The following is a 21,842-nucleotide window of genomic DNA, read 5'->3' as shown; positions in this document are numbered from 1 at the left end:
CCAAAGTATGGAAAGAGCCCAAATGTCCATCGATGGATGAATGGATAAAGAAGATGTATACAATGGTGTATTACTCAGCAATCAAAAAGAATGAAATCTTGCCATTTGCAACTACGTGGATGGAACTGGAGGGTATTATGCTAAGTGAAATTAGAGAAAGACAAAAATCATATGACTTCACTAATATGAGGACTTTAAGAACCAAAACAGATGAACATAAGGGAAGGGAAACAAAAATAATATAAAAACAGAGAAGGGGGCAAAACCGAAGAGACTCATAAATATGGAGAACAAACTGAGGGCTACGGGAGGGGTTGTGGGAGGGGGGATGGGCTAAATAGGTAAGGGGCATTAAGGAATCTACTCCTGAAATCATTGTTGCACTATATGCTAACTAACTTGGATGTAAATTTAAAAAAATAAAATTAAAAAAAAATTTTTTAATAAAAAAAAATATTCTCTTCTTCACAAGAAACCCCTTGAGTTGGCAGGGACCTTGGAGATTATCTAAGTTAAATGAGGTTTAACTACCTCATTTCAGAGATGGGTAAAGTGAGGATCTGAAAGGCTAAGAGATTTGCTTGAGGTTGTGCAGATACTTGGTGGCCAAGTCCAGACAAGAATCCAGATCTTCTTTACCATAACCCAAGGCTCTCTGCATTATGTCAACTGTTTTTCTACCCAGCGCCAGTACCTAAGAGACACTAGTAAACTTTACAAGGAGAGTAGTACAATGGAAATTTTTAACTTTACAGAAAACTAATAAAATATGCATGTGCAACCACGTAAAAAAGTCTAAAATATTGATGCTGAGCTGAAACAGTATAAAGAGGATCAGCATAACTAGAAACTACCTAAATAGAAGAAAAAAAAACTGTAAACATACTGAGACTTCTGAAAGATTTCCATTTTTAACTTGCTATAGAATTTTTAAGAGTTTTATTAAGATATAACTCACATTCCATAAAATTCACCCCATTTAATGTGTACAATACAGTGGTTTATAGAGTTGTACAGCCACAACCACTATCTAGGTTTAGAGCATGTTCATCAACAAAAAGAAATCCTGTGCCTGTTAGTAATCACTCCCCATTCTCCCTTCCTCCCAGCCCTTGGTAAATACTAATCTACTTTCTGTCTCTATAGATGTGCTCATTCTGGATTCCATTTCACATAAATGGATTGTACAATACGTGGTCTTGGGTAACTCACTTCTTTCACTTGCTTCTGTCACTTATAATGTCTACTATAGAATTTTAATGTATTATCCTTAATTGTTTTTATTGCTACGACCTCAATTACCATTGGACAAAATGCACTTTTACTTGTATAGGTTAATAAAAATATCCACTCTTCCAATGAATCCCCATCAATCAAAAATAATCTCATCTCTGAATTTATCATATTATCTATTGCTCCTTTTGGCCTTTGTCATTTTCAACCCTGTATTATAAGTATTTGCATTCTCCATAGTACTATCAGCTCCTTTCATTAATGCATTCAGTATTTATTGAGTGTCAACTACATGTCAAGCACTATGCTAGGGTTTCCTTGAGGAAACATCATATCATCTTTGTATCCCTCAAAATACCTACCAGCTAGTTTATTTTATTGTTATCTACAAGCTCAGAGATGTCACTAGGTACTTCTTCAGACCCTTAATAAAAAGTTTTACTAAAACTATGCTTTAAGCAAACCCTAGATAACAGAGTTACAAAATTAACAGTTCCTTGTATGTCCTATATTTGCTTACCAATTTAGCAAACTATTCAATGTCCTCACCTTTCACTTCATTCCACTACAAAGACCAAAGAGGCAAATTCCACCCAAGGACAATTTAATAGAAATTCTAAATTGGTAAAGTCTAAAATAATTCTGCTTTAATTAATGATTAATAAGTTGTGATAGTTAACATTTTGCTCTACCTTGGCTGTACAGTATCCTCGATTGACAAAGACAAGTTTTCCATCTCTTCAGCATTTAAGCCTAGCTCATTACCATAGTTCTGCTGGAGCAGCTGCCAGAATTCCTGTCTGGTCAAGCTCTAAAATGACACAAAAATTACACTGAATATTGGAAAATATAAGATACTACAACATAGTGATACAAACATGAATTTTGAGGTCAAAATGACCTGTTGTGCAGATTCTAAATGTGAAAGTTTGGTAGTTATTTGGCCTTTTCAAATGACAGTTTTCTGCATGTATAAAAAATGGGTTAACAGGGGTGCCTGGGTGGCTCAATAGGTTTAGCGTCTTACTCTTGATTTCGGCTCAGGTTATGATCTCACAGTTCGTGAGATTGAGTCCCACCTCAGGCTCTGCACTGACAACATGGAACCTGCTTGGTATTCTCTCTCTCTCTGCCCCTCCCCTGCCCGTGCTCTCTCTCCTTCTCAAAATAAATAAATAAACATTTTTTTAAAATGGGTTAACAAAACTTACCTGACAGGGTTGATACTGGGAGTAGATAAAATGATGACTTTAAAGTGTATAACATAATAACTACTGTAAATGAGAAGTAAGAGGTTTCAAATTGTCTCTTCATAAAATAATTTGTTCATAGTATTATTGGGCAATCACTAATCTGCAATTTAAATTCTACAATCCAGGGGCCCCTGAGTGGCTCAGTAGGTTAAGCGTCTGATTTCAGCTCAGGTCATGATCTCCCGGTTCATGAGTTCAAGCCCCACTTCCAGCTCTGTGCTGACATCTCAGAGCCTGGAGCCTGCTTTGGATTCTGTGTCTCCCTCTCTCTGTGCCCCTCCCCAACTTGTGCTTTGTCTCTCTCTGCCTCTCAAATTAAAAAAGAAATTTTCTTAAAAAAGAAATTTAAATTCTACAGTCCAATAAATAAATAAATAAATAAACAAATAAATAAATAAATTCTACAATCCAACTGTCTACCATGCCCACTGGATCAGCATTCAGTGTTCTAATCATCAACTCAAAACCATTCTCTTAATCCATAATGTATCTGAATATTTTGACCATTTTTAAGACCTTATATATCAGTAAATTTTAAGTTATATTTCCCTACAATATAAAAGGCAACAGGATAGAATTCAGAGTATTTCCTTTAATTCATTTATAACAAAATCCATCTTGTTCTTTCTTTATAGGTAACATATCAGTGTTAAAATCATCTAAAACAAAAAAGTCATGCATGCACTGTAGAGCAAAACAAAAACAATAATAATAAGATAACCAATGGTCTGATTTCTAGAAACATTTTAGGTGGTTAATTACATGATTAAGCACAGTAGAGGGAGGCAGCATAACACCTGAGGCAACTGTTGGCAAGACTATTTCTCATTCATTTAGCAAATATTTATTTAGAACCTCCAAACATGTATCACTGCACTACATGGCTAAGAATAAACATGATATATACAAGTTAAGCTCCTTGTTCTCAAACAACTTATAATATAGTTGAAGAACCATGGGAGACTTTTAAGTTAAATATGATAGGCTATAATATTAAGTACTAAAGTACTGATACAATCAACTTACTATAAAAGTCTAAAGGCAAGGGTGCCGGGTGGCTCAGTCAGTTAAGCGTCTGACTTCGGTTCAGGTCATGATCTCATGGTTTGTGAGTTTGAGCCCTGCGTAGGGCTCTGTGCTGACAGCTCAGAGCCTGGAGCCTGCTTCAGATTCTGTGTCTCCCTCTCTCTCTATCCCTCTCCGACTAGTGCTCTGTCTCTCTGTCTCTCAAAAATAAATAAATGTAAAAAAAATTTTTTTAAGTCTAAAGGCAAGAAATATTACTGTGGATTAGCATGATCAGATAAGGCTTCACATTGGCTAAATGTCTTCAGCAGAGCTGAAGGAAGGACATGAATGGGGAAAATGGAGAGAGGAGGAAATTTGGAGAGAGAGAAACCAACACACAAATACAAAATAAATACATAAAGAACATAGGTAATGTCTGTTTTGCAGTCAGTTAATAGTTTATTGACCTAACTGGGGTAAAAAAAAAAAATTAAGTTGGAAAATAGAGATAAATATAGGGAGATTTAAGGGGGCCAAATATATGCCTTAAATTCCTCCCTGATATTCCCCTTAACAGATGCCACTTCCTTTTTTCTTTCTCCTTGTTTCTTCTCCATGTCTAGTGGCTATGGAATCTTTGTTACATTACACTAGATGACCTTCACTATATTTTACAGAACCTCGAAGAAATTAAGAAAAAAACTTCTGCATTTTAGACCACTAGTTTCCAATTTGCCATACCCAGACTGGTAAGATTCCACAAGAGTAGTTGATGAAAATTCAGACATTACTATCAATATTTCAAAAAATAAAAAGTATCCAAACAATCACCTACAATAAAGTTATTCAAGCTAAGTAAAATGTCAGGCCCCTTTGAGGCTGAATTACATTAGCCTAGAGCAGTTATTCAGGCTCATAAGAAACTCTCATTGCAAATAATGTTTGTCTAATAAACAATAATGTTCTAAGATTTTATTATTTAGTTATATGCCATTTGCTTGGTGGACAAGGTCTTTGGAAGACTAGTGTCCACAAAAGAAAAATAAAAAGGATCACTAGTGGTAGAGAAAGTTAAGGAACTTGATTCTTGATCCTAACACATTTCTTTTCTGATTCCCACTCCAAAAAAGCCATTTGTGTACAGCAGTTAGCTCATACTAATAACTCAATCTTTCAAAGACATTACCTTTGAAATGCTTCCAGTGTCATAAGTGGATGGTTAATTTTATAAAGAGAAACAAGAAATATTTCAATATACTTGTGGAAGATTATTTTATAAAAACTTCTCTGAAATAATAAATATCAAACTATTCCAAAAACAGACTAAAAGAAGTAGATAAAACAATTATAAATATTCAGGTGACTTCCTACAACTGAATGACATGAAACTTAGACATAAAATATTAACAATAAAAACACAATTTTATTTGACTACATGAATGTTTTAAATACGTTATCAAAAACCATCAAGATGTGAATAGTTAATAGGGTAATTTCAATATACTTTTTCATTTCTGAGTTTATATATATATATAGGAACTTCTATACAAAGTATAAAGTATTTATATATAAAGTATATGTTTACATACATAAATATAAATCTATAAAAATATAAAGTATATATATAAAGTATCTATGTATGTAGATTAGTGGAAAACAAAATAGAACTCATTTAATTCACCATCTTTTTTTAAGTTCACCATTTTATAGATCTGCTCATTTGTTAAAAACAAGTTTTTCCATAAAGTTGATCAGAAAAGACAAAAACGTGGTCATTTATAGTCGTGTTGAATATTTAAACATTAAAACATATACCCAGACTGATATTCATAATTCTCTGAATAACAATAATTTTCTAAAGAGGTTGTTTTAAAAAACATCCTAAATTTTAACCAAAGGCTGACCACCTACCTGCAAACAATGAAGAGTCCTGGTTCAGCCTGCAGGGTACTTTAACAAAATAAAGATGAACCAAGCAGCAATCAGATACGACTCAAAAGTCAGAAGATCAATTTCTGGCCCAGAAAGCTTTGTATTCTAAGTATTCTGCAAAGTCTTTATCTGCAGCAGAGTTCCCAATATTTAATGACAACTACATAAAATCACTGTTTCAATCTTCTCTTTTTGTTATGAGAGGCTTTTCCTTATGAAAGACAAGTCCTACAGAGTTCAAAGCACATTATTTGTCACTTCCTGGTTTGTAGTATCAGCACTCTTTCCAAGGTTGCAGGTCAGAATGCAGAATTGGTAGTTACACCTCACTCTACAGGTTCCTAAGCCACTCCTACTAGAAGAGGATAGGTAAACAGGGTTTTATTAAAGGGACAGTTCTCAATTTCTTCTGTTCCACAGAAGATTAGAAACAATAAAATGCAAATGAAAATATCTTGCTTATGCTCAATTACTATGTCAATCTCATTTTAAGGATTAAATATATCAAGGGCTAAATTTCTTCCTCCATGCTATCGCTTTCTATTCATTTCTAGCAATGTCATTATTACTTCTTCATGTGCCACTTCTTCAGTATTGATGTAGCACCTCATCAGACTCATGCATTAACCCTTTATCACTATCAAAGATTGAGTTCTTGAGTATTATAAATGGAACGCCAGGAAATGGCAAGAAGAGTGAGCTATTCAGGTCAAGCAATTCCAATAAGCCCTTGGCACATCATTCATCACTGAAAAGTTGACATCTTCATTACTCAATAGTTCTTCCCTTTAAAAATATTTTTTACTTTCTTCAGAATAATTTCCTGGCAGGGACCTGGGATATAATAAACACACAGAGAGTCTCATCTACCAATTCCAATTTCTTTCCTGAAGAAAAATGTTCCTCTAAATAAAAAAATCACAGCTTGCCCGAATTTCTACCTAGGTATTCCATTTAATTTAGTAAGGTGTTAGACAACATCAAATGCTACTCAATGAACTGCAAGGATATCCTTTTGGGGGGTTGCTAAAACCTAATCATTTAATGCAACAGCAGAATGAGGGACCAGAGCAACACTGGAGAATAGCACTCCCTCAAACAAAGAAAGCACACATGGGGGATACAGTACACTGTCTAAAAATCAATGCTTTTGGCATGTTATGGAAATTCTCATGGGTTGCAATTATAGATAGATATCCTTACTCTATTATGGTAACCAAACTGCTATGAGAAAAATATACCTTAGCTATACTGTAAATGATCATATATACTAAGATCATATATACTTATATGCTAAATATAAAAATTCCTATAGTAAACCATCAGTAAGTATTCAGTAAATTTAGTAGGTTTACAAGGGAAAACAGAACCTAAGACTGAGCCCCAAGAAAGCCTGGCACACAAAGGAGTGGCCAGCAAAAAAAAAAAATGAAGGAAATACCAGACAGGTAAGAGGGAAGTCCAGAAGGAATGATGTCATGGAATTCAAGGAAAGAAGGTGCTTCAAAATGGAGGGAGTGTGTCGTAGTGTGGAATGTTGCTGACAGATCAAGTACATGGAGAACATCCATGGCAAGTGCAAGCATGCCAAGGAAACAGCCTGGCAAGCCAGTTCACCAAGACTAGCAGGTGGAAGAAGGGAAAGGGGGGGGGGGCGGAAGGAAGAGAAGGGAGAAGGAAAGAGTCAGTGGGGAAGAGGGAAGCAGCCAGGGCATGAGGGGCTTTGTATGCCATGCTGAGGAATATAGGGTTTACACTGTTAAAATATGAAAAGCCAGGGCACCTGGGTGGCTCAGTTGGGTTAAACATCAGACTTTAGCTCAGGTCATGATCTCGCGGTTCCTGAGTTCAAATCCCACACTGGGTTCTCTGCTGTCAGTGTACAGTCTGCTTCAGCTCCTCTGTCCCTCCCTCTCTCTCTCTCTCTCTCTCTCTGCTCCTCCCCAAGTCATGGTCTCTCTCTCTCTCTCTCTCTCTCTCTCTCTCTCTCTCAAAAATAAACATTAAAAAAATTAAAATATAAAAAGCCACCTAATGGTTTCACATAGAAAAGTAAAAAGTTCAAACCTGTTTTTTGAAAGATACACTTTTAAAACCATTATCACTTTGGTAACAATCTAAAGGACAAATTACAGTGTTAAAAAGAGATATTTAGGAGACTATTGTAATGGCTCAAGGTAGAAATGATGAGGGCCCTGGTGAACAACACAACATGGTTAGGGAAGGAGAGGTAAGGAACAAGGATACATCCAGGTTTCTGGCTTGGGTGACCAGGTAGAAGGAGGTACACTTCACCAACTGAGGGAAAACAGGTGGAGGAGTTCTGCTAACCAACAAGGTAAAACAGAGGGAACAATATAAGAATACAAATACTTTTCCATTACCAGGCTATTATATAGAAAACGTGACTAAAACAGTTAGCAATTTTACACTTATTTTTTCAGGCAGGTTTGAATGTTGTACTTAGATTTATAGCACTACTGGAAAACTTCTAGATTTCCAAGTACAGGAATTCCAAAACAAGTGATCACTGGGGAGAGTCACAAGAAAGAATAAGGGGATTTGACAAGACTGAGGAGTCTGCAGGAGAAGGCTGGATGACACTCTTCCAAAAGGTCTCAGAATTTGACATTAACTTCCTAAACTGACCGCCTTTTGGAGAATGGCCCCAGCACTGTCAGTGGCCTGTAGTTGCACTCAGAGTGGCTAGCTTTAACAAGCCACACTCATATACTGCATATACTCTGTCAGTGGTAAATGCACTAATGCACAACAGGGGGACAGTCCTTTCTAGTCACTGGAAATCTTTCATTCCGCCACACAGGGTGCTCAACACCTTGTAAGTCAGGTATTACTAATCAGAAATTTGCATGATAAGCATGGAATCAGAGCAAAGGTAGACAGTTTAAAGGACCAACTGTGATGTTGGTGTGGACTGATGATTCATCTCTGTACATTTCTCTAGCGATCTCAGTTGGCCTCTGTAACTCTATTTTTCTGTCCTAAGTTCTTGGCCTAAGTCCAGCCAACCCCCCTTCAGACTGACATATTTGTTCTTTATACATACGAGTATAATCAACCGTTTTATTTATTTTTAAAATGTTTATTTCTGAGAGAGAGAGAGAGACAGAGACAGAGAGAGAGAGAGGTAGGGACAGAGAGAGAGGAGGAGAGAGGATCCAAAGCAGGCTCTGCGCTGACAGCAGCAAGACCAATGAGGGGCTGGAACTCATGAACTGTGAGATCATGACCTAAGCAGAAGTCAGATGCTTAACCAACTGAGTCACTCAGGCACCCCCAACCATTTTAAATCCATTTTTCCCCAACACACCTGAGGAATAGGACACCCTTTTGTCATTCTCCTATTAGCAATTCCCAAAACAGAAGCTGGAATGACATGAATCAAAATTTGGAGGGGTGGGGGGTCTGTGTATATCAGAAGAGCTCCTCTCATCACCTTACCCCTAGTTCTGACACATGCCCCTGCTTCTGACCTTAGGAAATAAGTCAGAAAGCCAGTCTGTCTCTTTAAGCCTTAGAATTTAAAATGAGTGCAAATTTTTGCTCTCAGAGACTCTGGTTTTAAATAATCAGTCTCAAAATGTATTCTTAAATTTGCATGAAGAGCTAGCTTCATAGCAGCCCCCACATACTGGCAAGAGAGACCACCATTATCTCTCTGAGAGAAAAATAGTACAAAAAGAGCAATTTGACTCTATACACATCCTGCCTGTATTGGCAGGAACATGGAACATGAACACAAGGAACATGAAAGGATTAATATTGAGGCTTGAGCTTTAACCAAAAAAACTTTTAACTTTTAAGCTTTGTTAAAAGTAATAACCTTATTAGGGGCACCTGGGTCTCAGTCAGCTGAGCATCTAACTTCGGCTCATGTCATGATCTCACAGCTTGTGGGTTCGACCCCTGCATCAGGCTCTGTGCTGACAGCTCAGAGCCTGGAGCCTGCTTCGGATTCTGTCTCCTCTGCTCCTCCCCTGCTTGCACAGGCATTCTCTCTCTCTCAAAAATAAATAAACATTAAAAAAATTTTCTTTAAGTAATAACCTTATATATTCATCCTGTTTTCTTGATAATTCAAGTATACAAAAGATAACGTTCCTTTGGCAACTGAGGATTCTTCAGTGTTTCCAAATAATCATTTGTTCTCATGTTGCATAGAGGTTTAAAAAACTGAGTTAAGGCATACCTTGACTGTTGTTTCTGTAACCAAATGCCTGTTTTCTCCTCATCCTTTGCCTTTTCCTTGAGCAGAGAATTGAAAAAGTCTTGTTATTTATTTTTTTTATTAAAAAATTTTTTTTAATGTTTATTTTTGAAAGAGAGAGACAGAGCACGAGCGGGCGAGGGGCAGTGAGAGAGGGAGACACAGAATCTGAAACAGACTCCAGGCTCTGAGGTGTCAGCACAGAGCCCAACGTGGGGCTCGAACCCACAAATCACAAGATCATGACCTGAGCCAAAGTCCGACACTTAACCGATTGAGCCACCCAGGCCCCCCCAGAAACAGTCTTGTTATTTAAATGTAATGATCATCTGGAGTCAAAATCATTAAAGTTTTTTACTAAACTGAATCATTCAAAAAGTATTTATTGAGCATCTACTATGTATAATGTAACACTATAACTTATTGTCCACTCTTGAGAGTAAAGGGCATTGTTGACAGAGTGCCAGACGATACTGAGTAAAACAAGATGTATACCAAAGTTCTATAGTGAATACTGACCTGGTCACTATGAACAATGAACACTATGAACAATGAACAAGACAGACATGGTCCTTATCTTCAGGGAGTTTATAGTCAAGCAAGGAGAACAGAAGTAGAACACAGAATTATATGTATAATGAACTTTACAAAGGAAAATTGCAAGATGTTATAGAAAGGTAAAGGAATGGACTTGACTTGGTCTCATTAATGAGTTCCATTTCAAACTAGGGGCGGGAAAGAAGCAGGCACAAAGACCATGCTTGAACACCTACTGTAGGGGGAGCAGGGGAGAAAGGCAGAACATTTAAGAATGGGGAGGATGTGTTGAGATGAAGCTGGAATGGTGGGCTGGGGCCTGATCATGGGGTCACTAGATAAAATTTTAGATTTTTATTCCAAGGGAAATGGGTATTAAGCAGGAAGCTAATATTGGTAGGCATACATTTTAAAAAAGATAAATTTGGCTGTAGTATTGTTCAGAGGTCAAAAACTTCCTGTGAAAGGCCATACGGTAAATATTTTAGGCTTTGTAAGCCAGTCTCTTGCAAATACTCAACTCTGCTGCTGCAGTGTGAAAGCATCCATATAATAAATAAACAAAAGAATGTGGCTATGTTTCAGTAAAATTTTATTAATGGACAAGGAAATGTGAATTTCATATAATTGTGCCATGAAATATTATTCTTCTTTTGATTTTTTTAAAACCAACTTAAAAATGGTAAGCCATTCCTACTTTGTGGACTATACAAAAACAGATGGCAAGATTGTTTGGCTCTGAAATAGAACATGGAAGGGGTAGGAGCTTTAAACAAAATAGCTGAGGATGGGGAAAGGCCTACAGTATTATCTTAAACCATGGTTGCACACTTCTTCACAAAAGACAGAAACCACCAATTGTTTGTATCAAAGAATGGAGCTGCCACTGTCTTTTGGCCCCACAAATTGCAGATACTCAACGTGCTGTCTATAAAAATGGTGCTGGGGAGCCTGGGTCATCATCTAATGGGTAATCATCTGACTTTAGCTCAGGTCATGATCCCACTGTACAGGAGTTCAAGCCCTACCTCAGGCTCTGTGCTGACAGCTCAGAGCCTGAAGCCTGCTTCAAATTCTGTGTCTCCCTTTCTCTTTGCCCCTACCCCGCTCATACTCTGTTTCTCTCTCAAAAATAAATAAGCATTAAAAAAAAATTTAGGAAAAGGTGCTAAGCTCAAAGGTTGTGAACTAAGCTGAAGTGCTATAAATTACTGCATGACTAACCATAGTGACAGGTTAAACACATGTCTACACACTGAGGATTTATGTTAAGCTAAGTCAAATATCTGAAATAAACTGTTCTTTCTGAAGCAATACATCAGACGAAGCTTATGAATGAAAAAAATGTACTTTTAAAAGCATTCTTTCTGAAAGGCATCGTATTTGCCTCTAGCTATTTTCCTTTTTTGTGGATTTATTTTACTGGAGAAATCAATAAAACACACAGAACACACACACACACACACACACACACACACACACACACACAATTTAAAAATCATTTTGTTGGGGTGCCTGGGTGGCTCAGTCGGTTAAGCATCTGACTTCGGCTCAGGTCACGATCTCACAGTCTGTGAGTTCGAGCCCCACGTCGGGCTCTGGGCTGATGGTTCAGAGCCTGGAGCCTGCTTCCGATTCTGTGTCTCCCTCTCTCTCTGCCCCTCCCCCATTCATGCTCTGTCTCTCTCTGTCTCAAAAATAAAAAAAAAATTTAAAAAAACGTTAAAAAAAATTTTTTTAAATAAAAATCATTTTGTTGTATTTACCTTAATCTTTTTTCTAGATTAGTTTGCTTTGTTTTTAAGGCCTTGTCATGTAAGAAGTAAAACTAAGTAAGACATACTTACTCTTACTCTCAGATCCCCAGTCACAAGTAAACATAAATATAATATTCTGAACTTAAATTCTCTAAAAATATTTTGTAATTAAATTTTTTTTCATTTTACATATTTGAGAGAGGGTGTACATGGGAGAGAGGGGCAGAGGGAAAGAGAAAGAAAATCTTAAGCAGGCAACACGCTCAGCACAGAGCCCAACACAGGGGTCAATACCACGGCCTTGGGATCATGACCTGAACTGAAATCAAGAGTCACATGCTCAACCGACTTAGTCACCCAAGTGCCCCTAAAAATATTTTTTGGGAAAAAAAAAAATATATATGTGTGTGTGTGTATATGTGCATAATATATATATATATATAATGTATTATTCAAATGGCTTAGGTTTTTTATAGAATTTTGTAGTTATACTGTATATTTTATGGATTTTGCTTTTTTGAAAGAATAGTATTATGAAAGATCAAGAAATCTAAGCAATGCGGCTTTATCACTTTCAAAAACTATAAGGCAACTGAAGTGTGTAAAAATTGCAGACAATACTAAAACTATACCAAGCACTTTGCATTATGCCTGACAACTAACACCTCATAACTGAGAATTGCTACAATTGTTACAGATATTAGTATGTTTTAAAAAACTGTTTTTCAAAGATCACTAGGAAAATACAGGAAGGGTGGTTTTGGTTTTGTTTTCTAGTTCCTTTTCCAGGTGAATTCCACAATGTTTAAAATTCTAGTGAGGTCAGTTTTATTTTTTATTTTTTTTAAAATTATTTAATGTTTATTTTTGAGAGAGACAGAGACAGAATGTGAATGGGGGAGGAACATAGAGACAGGGAGACACAGAATCCAAAGCAGGTTCCATGCTCCAAGAGCTCAATGCAGAGCCGGACACGGGGCTCAAACCCACAAACCCAAAAGTGAGATCATGACTGAGCCGAAGTCAGACGCTTAACTGACTGAGCCACCCAGGAGCCCCCATGGTGAGGACAGTTTTAAAACTGAGATCTCATCTCCAACTTTAGTTGGAGTTTAAGTTCTGTATTGTATTTAACACACAATATGCTTAAACATTGATTTTGTTTTAGTATATAGCAGAAATGGCTACCATTCTGTTTATTAAAATGAGGGTATGGTATCCAATCAAGATAGTCACAAGTTCAATGTGAAAGAACCAAATAATCCAAAGATATAAAAAGCAAAACTACAATAAAGATGGTGACACTCCTTTTGTACACATCAAGAACACAGGTGACATCAGGATCTTTTCAAAGAGGTTTACATTTTACTCCCACCCAGTAAATGCTTTGGTGGCCTTAAAAGTACCATGGAATTACCTTTCTTCCTCCCACTTCAAAGAGCTTTTTAAATTTTTTTTCATTACAGTTCAAATCTGTTTCTTCCTTGGCTCATCTGTAAACCTAAACTTTATCACTTCTCTGGAGTTGCTTGTTTTCATAAGGATGTATCTCAACTTTCTCACCTGTAAGTGCAAATGGGATGTGGGGAGGATGCACATAACCAAATGCAGGTTGCAATAGCAGTCTTTGGCTCCTTATTAAAATGAGGGATGCAACTGGGGGATTCCCAAAAAACTCAGAAAACTTGGCATTGGAGGGTAGCATTAGACAGGTCTCTAGGGCAACACTGGCGTTTTCAGCCCATACCAGTAAGAGCAGCCCAGTGTAATTACAACAAATAACCGAACATGGTGGGCCTAACATAGGGGAAACAGGCTTTCTGCAGCACAACGCTGAAAGGGCAACGCAGAGCTGTAGGGCAGGAAGTCTTTGTGCAGCTGCCCCATACTCCTGCAGGTGGCTGCCGCACACTACCAGACCAGGCATCCATGGGCCGCCACCCCTAGCATTGCCCAGGCCAAGAACATGGGTACAGGGCTCTGGGGAGCCTGGGTGCCCAAACACCAAAAAACACTCATGGGGACGAGGCGAGCTTGCACATGGTGCTTCACTGCCAGTCTTGTCTATTCACTTAAGGAGGGAGGAGGGGTTGGGCTCGGCAAGCTCCCCACCCTCACCCATGTCTCTCCTCTCTGCTCCAACTGGGGACTTCCAGGCCACTTCTCCGTGTCCCCAGCACTCTGAGAAAGTGAAAGCAGCCAAGTGGGGCACTGTTTGGTAGACCGTAACTTCAGCAGCTGCCCCAAAGTTCGAAAACCATTCAACCCTAAGAGCCACAAAGGCCACAATTTGTCCACTCCAGTGAGTGGCTTAGCTGGAGAGTGGGGAGGAGAGGAGGTAAAGTTCTGGCCTCCAATGTTTAAGCTTCAGCTGCAAAGAAGCCTTTCTTACCAGCTGGAAATCTCTACACGACCCCCCAAGCCATTTTTTTTAAAATGACAGATTTATTGAGCTATAATTCACATATCACAAAATTTACTTTAAATGTACAACTGAGACGTTTCTAGCATATGCTGAGCTGTACAATTATCACCACTAAGTCTAGAACATTTTCATACACCCAAAAGATACCCAAATCCATTAGCAGTCACTTTTCATTTCTCCCTCCTCCTGGAAACAAACTTACTCTCTACTTCTATGACTTTGCCTATACTGGACATTTCATAAAAGCAGGATCATGCAATATATGTTCTTTGGGGACTGGCTTTTTTCACATAGCATAATGTTTCAAGGATCATCTATGTTGTAACATGTATCATTACTTCCCTCATTTGTATTGATGAATAATACTCTATTTTGTGAATAGACACTCTGTTTACCCATTCATCAGTTGATGAACATTTAGGATATTTCCACTTTTTTGGCTTTGTGAATAATGCTAAGAACCTTCAAGTGCAAGTTTCTGTGTGAATATATGCTTTCAATTCTCATGCATAAAAACCTAGGAGTGGAATTGCTGGGTCACGCAAAAACTATGTTTAACATTATAAAAACTGCCAAGCTGTTTTTTCAGTTTTCAAAATTTTAGAACCCCACCAGCAATGTATGAGGGCTCTAGTTTCTCCACATCCTTAACTGTTGTCAAGGTCTGCTTTTTATTTTAGCTGTCTCAATGAATGTGAAGTAGTATCTTGGTGTGGTTTTATGTTTCCCGAATGGCTAATGACATTGTGCACCTTTGCATGCACTTACTCGCCATTTGTAGATCTTTGCAGAAATGACTATTCAAATCCTTTGCCCATTTTCTTAATAGGTTATTTGTCTTTTTGTTGTTGTTGAGTTGTAATAGTTCCTTCTATGTTCTACATATGAATGTCTTATCAGAAACATAACTTGCAAATATTTTCTCCTAGTCCTTGAGTTGTCTTTTCACTTTCTTGATGGATACCTTCAAGTGTAAAAGTTTTGAATTAAAGTCCAATTTATTTTTTTGTCACTTGAGGTTTTGATATCATATCTAAGAAACAACTATCTAATCCAAAAGTCATAAAGATTCACAGCTACAGTTTCTTCTGAGAGTTTTATACTTTAAGATCTTACATTTAAGTCTGTGATCCATTTTGACTTAATTATTGTATACCATCTAAAGTAGGAATCAAAATTCATTCTTTAGTATGTGCTATCTAGTTGTGCCAGCACCATTTGGTGAAAAGACTTCTTTCCCTGTTGAATTATTTTGGTACCCTTGTCAAAAATCAATTTAAGCCTGGTAAGTGTAAGATTTTATTTCTGGACTCTCCATTCTATTCCATTAATGTATATGTCTAGACTTACACCAGTAAACTTACTGCCTTGATTATTGCAGCTTTACAGTAAACATCAAAAAAAAAAAAAAGTCCAAGTCCTCCAATGTTATGGACTGAATTGCATTCTCCTAAATTTTATATGTGAAGCCCTAACCCCCCAATGTGACTATATTTGAAAACAGGGACTTTAAGGAGAAAATTAAAGTTAATGAAGTTGCTATGGTTTGAATTGTGTCCTCCCCCCTGAAATTCGTATGTTGAAGCGCTAACTCCCCATGTGATATTATTTGCAGGTGAGGCCTTTGGGAGATAATTAGGTTTAGATGAGGTAAATGAGGGCGGGACTCTCATGATAAGATTAGTGCCTTTATAAGAAAAGACACCAGAAAGTTTGCTCACTCTGGCTCTGGCTCTCTCTCTCCTTCCCTGCTATGTCAGGACACAATGAGAAAGCAAGAAGTATTCTCACCAGAACCCAACCAAAGCTGGCATCCTGATTTCAGATTTCCAGCCCCCAGAACTATGAGGAAATAAATTTCTGTACCTTTAGCCACCCAGTCTACAGCATGTTGTTATAGCAGCTTGAGCTAAGACAGAAGTCATGAGGGTGGGGCCCTAACCTAATAGGACTGCTATTTATATAAGAGGAAGAGATACCTTGGGGTGCCTGGGTGGCTCAGTCAGTTAAGCATCCAACTCTTGATTTTGGTTCAGGTCATGATCTCACTGTCCTAAGTTCAAGGCCCACGTTGAGCTCCATGCCCAGCATGGAGCCTCCTTAAGAGTCTCTCTCTCTCCCTCCCTCTGCCCCTCTCCTGCTTTCATGCTCTCTCTCTCTCAAAAAAACAAACAAACAAAAAACCCACATAAAAATAATGAAAAAAAAAAAAGGGAAGAGATACCAGGAATGTGCATGAACAGAGGGAAAACCAGTGAGAAGGTTGCAAGCCAATGAGAGGGGTCTCACCAGAAATTCACCCTGCCCATTCCACGATCTTGGACTTTCAGCTTCTGGAAGGGTGAGAAAATACATTTATGCTGTTTAAGCCACCCAGTCTGTAGTATTTTGTAATGGCAGCCCTAACAGACTAATTCATCTAATTTTATTCTCCTTCTTCAAGATTGTTTTGACTATTCTGGGTACCTTGCATTTCCATATGAGTTTTAGGATCTGCTTGTCAATTTCTTTAAAAAAAAAAAAGCCAGTTGGGATTTTGATAGGGATTGCACTGAATCTGCATATCAATTTGGGGAGTATTGCCAACTTAACAATATCAAGTCTTCTGATCCATGAGCATGAGACTCTTTTCACTTGTATTGTTTAATTTCTTCTCACAATATTTAGTAGCTTTCAGTGTTCATCTTAAAGTTCTTTTGTTAAATTTGTTCCCAAGTATTTTATTCTTTTTGATAGTATTATAAATGAACTATTTTTGGGGTGCCTGGGTGGCTCAGTCAGTTAAGCATCCAACTTCGGTTCAAGTCATGATCTCACAGTTCACGGGTTTGAGCCCCGTGTCGGGCTCTGTGCTGACAGCTCAAAGCCTGGAGCCTGCTTTGGATTCTATATCTCCCTCTCTCTCTGCCCCTCCCTCATTCATGCTCTCTCTCTGTCTCTCAAAAATAAATAAAAGTTAAAAAAAAATTTATAAATGAACTATATTTTTTTTAATTTTGGATTGTTCATTTTGAGTGTATAGAAATATATAATTGATTTTTGTATTTTGATCATATGTTCTGCAACTTGCTGAACTTATTAGTTCTAATGGGTTTTTATGGATTTCCTTAGAATTTTACATATACAAAAACATACTATCTACCAGTGGAGATAGTTTTATTTCTTCATTTTTAATTGGACGTCTTTTACTTCTTTTTTTTTTTTTTTTTTTTTTTGCCTAATTTCCCTGGCTAGAGCCTTCAATACAATGTTGAACAGAAATGAAAAGAAAGATTGTAATTTGGCCCAGGTCATGATATCAAAGTTCATGGGTTCAAGCCCTGCCTAGGGCTCTCTGCTGTCAGTGCTGAGCCGGCTTTGGATCCTGTTTCCCTCTCTCTGCCCCTCCCCAGCTCTCATGTGCGTGCACACACACACTCTCACTCTCTTTCTCAAAAATAAACATTAAAAAAAAAGAAAGGAAGAAAGAAATGGTAAGAAACTACATCCTTGTCTTGTTCTTGACCTGAGGTGGGAAGCATTGATCTCTTACCATTAAGTATGTTAGTTTTATTAGATCAAAGAAATTCCCTGCTAGTCCCACTTAATTTTTTTTTTTTTATCATGAAAAGATGTTGGCTCTTGTCACATTTTTTCTGTATTGATTGAAATGATCATGTCATTTTTGTCCTTTATTCTACTAATATAGTGTATTACACTGACTGAAATTCATAGGTTGAATCACCTGTATAAATTCTACCTAGTCACAGCATATAATCATTTTTATATGTGGCTGGATTTGTTTTGCTAAATTCGCTTGGATTTTGGTTTGGTTTTGTTGAGCATTTTTATGTCTATAATCATAGACAAAATGAACAGAGACACAATGAACATAAAAATTGTCCAGTAGGTTTCTTGTGATGTTCTTTGTCTGGTTTTGGTTATCAAAGGAACAGTGGCCTCAATGACTGAGTTGGGAAGTATTCTCTCCTCTTCTATTTTTTGAAATACACTGTGAAGGACTGATGTTAATTCTACTGTAAACATTTGGCACAATTCACCAAAGAAGCCATCTGGACCTGAGATTTCCTTTGTAGGTAGACTTTTTTTTTATTGCTAATTCAATCTCTTTTGTTGTTATAGGTCTATTCAGATTTTTCATTTCTACTTGAGTCAGTTGCAGTGTTTTATGACTTTCTAGTCACAAGTGTGTCCATTTCATTTAGACTAATTTGTTGGCATACAATGTTCATGGTAAGAATCCTCTTCATTTTGTTTTTTTTTTTTTAATATGAAATTTATTGTCAAATTGGTTTCCATACAACACCCAGTGCTCATCCCAAAAGGTGCCCTCCTCAATACCCATCACCTACCCACCCCTCCCTCCCACCTCCCATCAACCCTCAGTTTGCTCTCAGTTTTTAAGAGTCTCTTATGTTTTGGCTCCCTCCCTCTCTAACCTTTTTTTTTTCTTCCCCTCCCCCATGGGTTCCTGTTAAGTTTCTCAGGATCCACATAAGAGTGAAAATATATGGCATCTGTCTTTCTCTGTATGACTTATTTCACTTAGCATCACACTCTCCAGTTCCATCCACGTTGCTACAAAAGGCCATATTTCATTCTTTCTCATTGCCACGTAGTATTCCATTGTGCATATAAACCACAATTTCTTTATCCATTCATCAGTTGATGGGCATTTAGGCTCTTTCCATAATTCGGCTATTGTTGAGAGTGCTGCTATAAACACATAGGGGTACAAGTGCCCCTATGCATCAGCACTCCCGTATCCCTTGGGTAAATTCCTAGCAGTACTATTGCTGGGTCATAGGGTAGATCTATTTTTAATTTTTTGAGGAACCTCCACACTGTTTTCCTGAGTGGCTGCACCAGTTTGCATTCCCACCAACAATGCAAGAGGGTTCCCGTTTCTCCACATCCTCACCAGCATCTATAGTCTCCTGATTTGTTCATTTTAGCCACTCTGACTGGGGTGAGGTCATATCTGAGTGTGGATTTGATTTGTATTTCTCTGATTAGGAGTGAGGTTGAGCATCTTTTCATGTGCCTGTTGGCATCTGGGTGTCTTCTTTAGAGAAGTGTCTATTCATGTATTCTACCCATTTCTTCACTGGATTATTTCTTTTTCGGGTGTGGAGTTTGGTAAGCTCTTTATAGATTTTGGATACTAGCCCTTTGTCTGATATGTCATTTGCAAATATCTTTTCCCATTTGGTTGGTTGCCTTTTAGTTTTGTTGGTTGTTTCTTTTGCAGTGCAGAAGCATTTTATCTTCATGAGGTCCCAATAGTTCATTTTTGCTTTTAATTCCCTTGTCTTTGGGGATGTGTCAAGTAAGAAATTGCTGCGGCTGAGGTCAGAGAGGTTTTCTCCTGCTTTCTCTTCTAGAGTTTTGATGGTTTCTTATCTCACATTCAGGTCCTTTACACATTTTGAGTTTATTTTTGTGAATGGTGTAAGAAAGTGGTCTAGTTTCAATCTTCTGCATGTTGCTGTCCAGTTCTCCCAGCACCATTTGTTAAAGAGTCTGTCTTTTTTCCATTGGATATTCTTTCCTGCTTTGTCAAAGATTAGTTGGCCATACGTGTGTGGGTCTAGTTCTGGGGTTTCTATTCCATTCCATTGGTCTATGTGTCTGTTTTTGTGCCAATACCATGCTGTCTTGATGATTATAGCTTTGTAGTAGAGGCTTAAGTCTGGGATTGTGATGCCTCCTACTTTGGTCTTCTTCTTCAAAATTACTTTGGCTATTCAGGATCTTTTGTGGTTCCACACAAATTTTAGGATTGCTTGTTCTAGCTTCAACAAGAATGCTGGTGCAATTTTGATTAGGATTGCATTGAATGTGTAGATTGCTTTGGGTAGTATTGACATTTTAACAATATTTATTCTTCCAATCCATGAGCACGGAATCTTTTTCCATTTATTTATGTCTTCTTCAATTTCTTCATAAGCTTTCTATAGTTTTCAGCATACAGATCTTTTACATCTTTTGTTAGGTTTATTCCTAGATATTTTATGCTTCTTCGTGCAGTTGTGAATGGGATCAGTTTCTTTATTTGTCTTTCTGTTGCTTCATTGTTAGTGTATAAGAATGCAACTGATTTCTGTACATTGATTTTGTATCCTGCAACTTTGCTGAATTCATGTATCAGTTCTAGCAGACTTTGGTGGAGTCTATCGGGTTTTCCATGTATAATATCATGTCATCTGCAAAAAGTGAAAGCTTGACTTCATCTTTGCCAATTTTGATGCCTGTGATTTCCTTTTGTTGTCTGATTGCTGATGATAGCACTTCCAACACTATGTTAAACAACAGTGGTGAGAGAGGACATCCCTGTCGTGTTCCTGATCTCAGAGGGAAAACTCTCAGTTTTTCCCCATTGAGGATGGTATTAGCTGTGGGCTTTTCATAAATGGCTTTTATGATGTTTAAGTATGTTCCTTCTATCCCGACTTTCTCGAGGGTTTTTATTAAGAAATGATGCTGAATTTTCTCAAATGTTTTCTCTGCATTGATTGACAGGATCATATGGTTCTTATCTTTTCTTTTATTAATGTGATGTATCATGTTGATTGATTTGCGAATGTTGAACCAGCCCTGCATCCCAGGAATGAATACCACTTGATCATGGTGAATAATTCTTTTTATATGCTATTGAACTCGATTTGCTAGTATCTTATTGAGAATTTTTGCATCCATATTCATCAGGGATATTGGCCTGTAGTTCTCTTTTTTTGCTGGGTCTCTGTCTGGTTTGGAAATCAAAGTAATGCCGGCTTCATAGAATGAGTCTGAAAGTTTTCCTTCCCTTTCTATTTTTTTGGAACAGCTTGAGAAGGAGAGGTATTATCTCTGCTTTAAATGTCTGGTAGAATTCCCCAGGGAAGCCATCTGGTCCTGGACTCTTATTTGTTGGGAGATTTTTGATAAATGATCCAATTTCTTCGCTGGTTATGGGTCTGTTCAAGTTTTCTATTTCTTTCTGTTTGAGTTTTGGAAGTGTGTGGGTGCTTAGGAATTTGTCCATTTCTTCCCGGGTGTCCAGTTTGTTGGCATATAATTTTTCATAGTATTCCCTGATAATTGCTTGTATTTCTGAGGGATTGGTTGTAATAATTCTATTTTCATTCATGATTTTATCTATTTGTGTCATCTCCCTTTTCTTTTTGAGAAGCCTGGCTAGAGGTTTATCAATTTTGTTTATTTTTTCAAAAAAACCAACTCTTGGTTTCATTGATCTGCTCTACAGTTTTTTTAGATTCTATATTGTTTATTTCCGCTCTGATCTTTATTATTTCCCTTCTTCTTCTGGGTTTGGGGTGTCTTTGCTGTTCTGCTTCTATTTCCTTTAGGTGTGCTGTTAGATTTTGTATTTGGGATTTTTCTTGTTTCTTGACATAGGCCTGGATTGCAATGTATTTTCCTCTCAGGACTGCCTTCGCTGCATCCCAAAGTGTTTGGATTGTTTT

At 37.5% G+C, this 21,842-nt stretch overlaps 1 protein-coding gene across 3 annotated transcripts in view; it reads right to left on the bottom strand.

Moving 5' to 3' along the window:
* Nucleotides 1-21,842, bottom strand: part of GRAMD1C (GRAM domain containing 1C) — a 102,193-nt gene that overhangs the window by 33,584 nt on the left and 46,767 nt on the right. For 2 of the 3 annotated variants that reach the window (XM_049629411.1, XM_049629412.1), the window contains exon 7: nt 1,926-2,044. In XM_049629411.1, the coding sequence (XP_049485368.1) occupies nt 1,926-2,044 (119 nt within the window). Of the gene's footprint in view, nt 1-1,925; nt 2,045-5,405; nt 7,069-21,842 lie in introns of those variants that run through there. The other variant, XM_049629413.1, reaches the window with a different exon arrangement.

This window comes from Panthera uncia, chromosome C2, assembly GCF_023721935.1.
Source record: "Panthera uncia isolate 11264 chromosome C2, Puncia_PCG_1.0, whole genome shotgun sequence".
Taxonomy (NCBI): Eukaryota; Metazoa; Chordata; class Mammalia; order Carnivora; family Felidae; genus Panthera; species Panthera uncia.
This window is presented reverse-complemented; position numbering and strand designations above follow the sequence as displayed.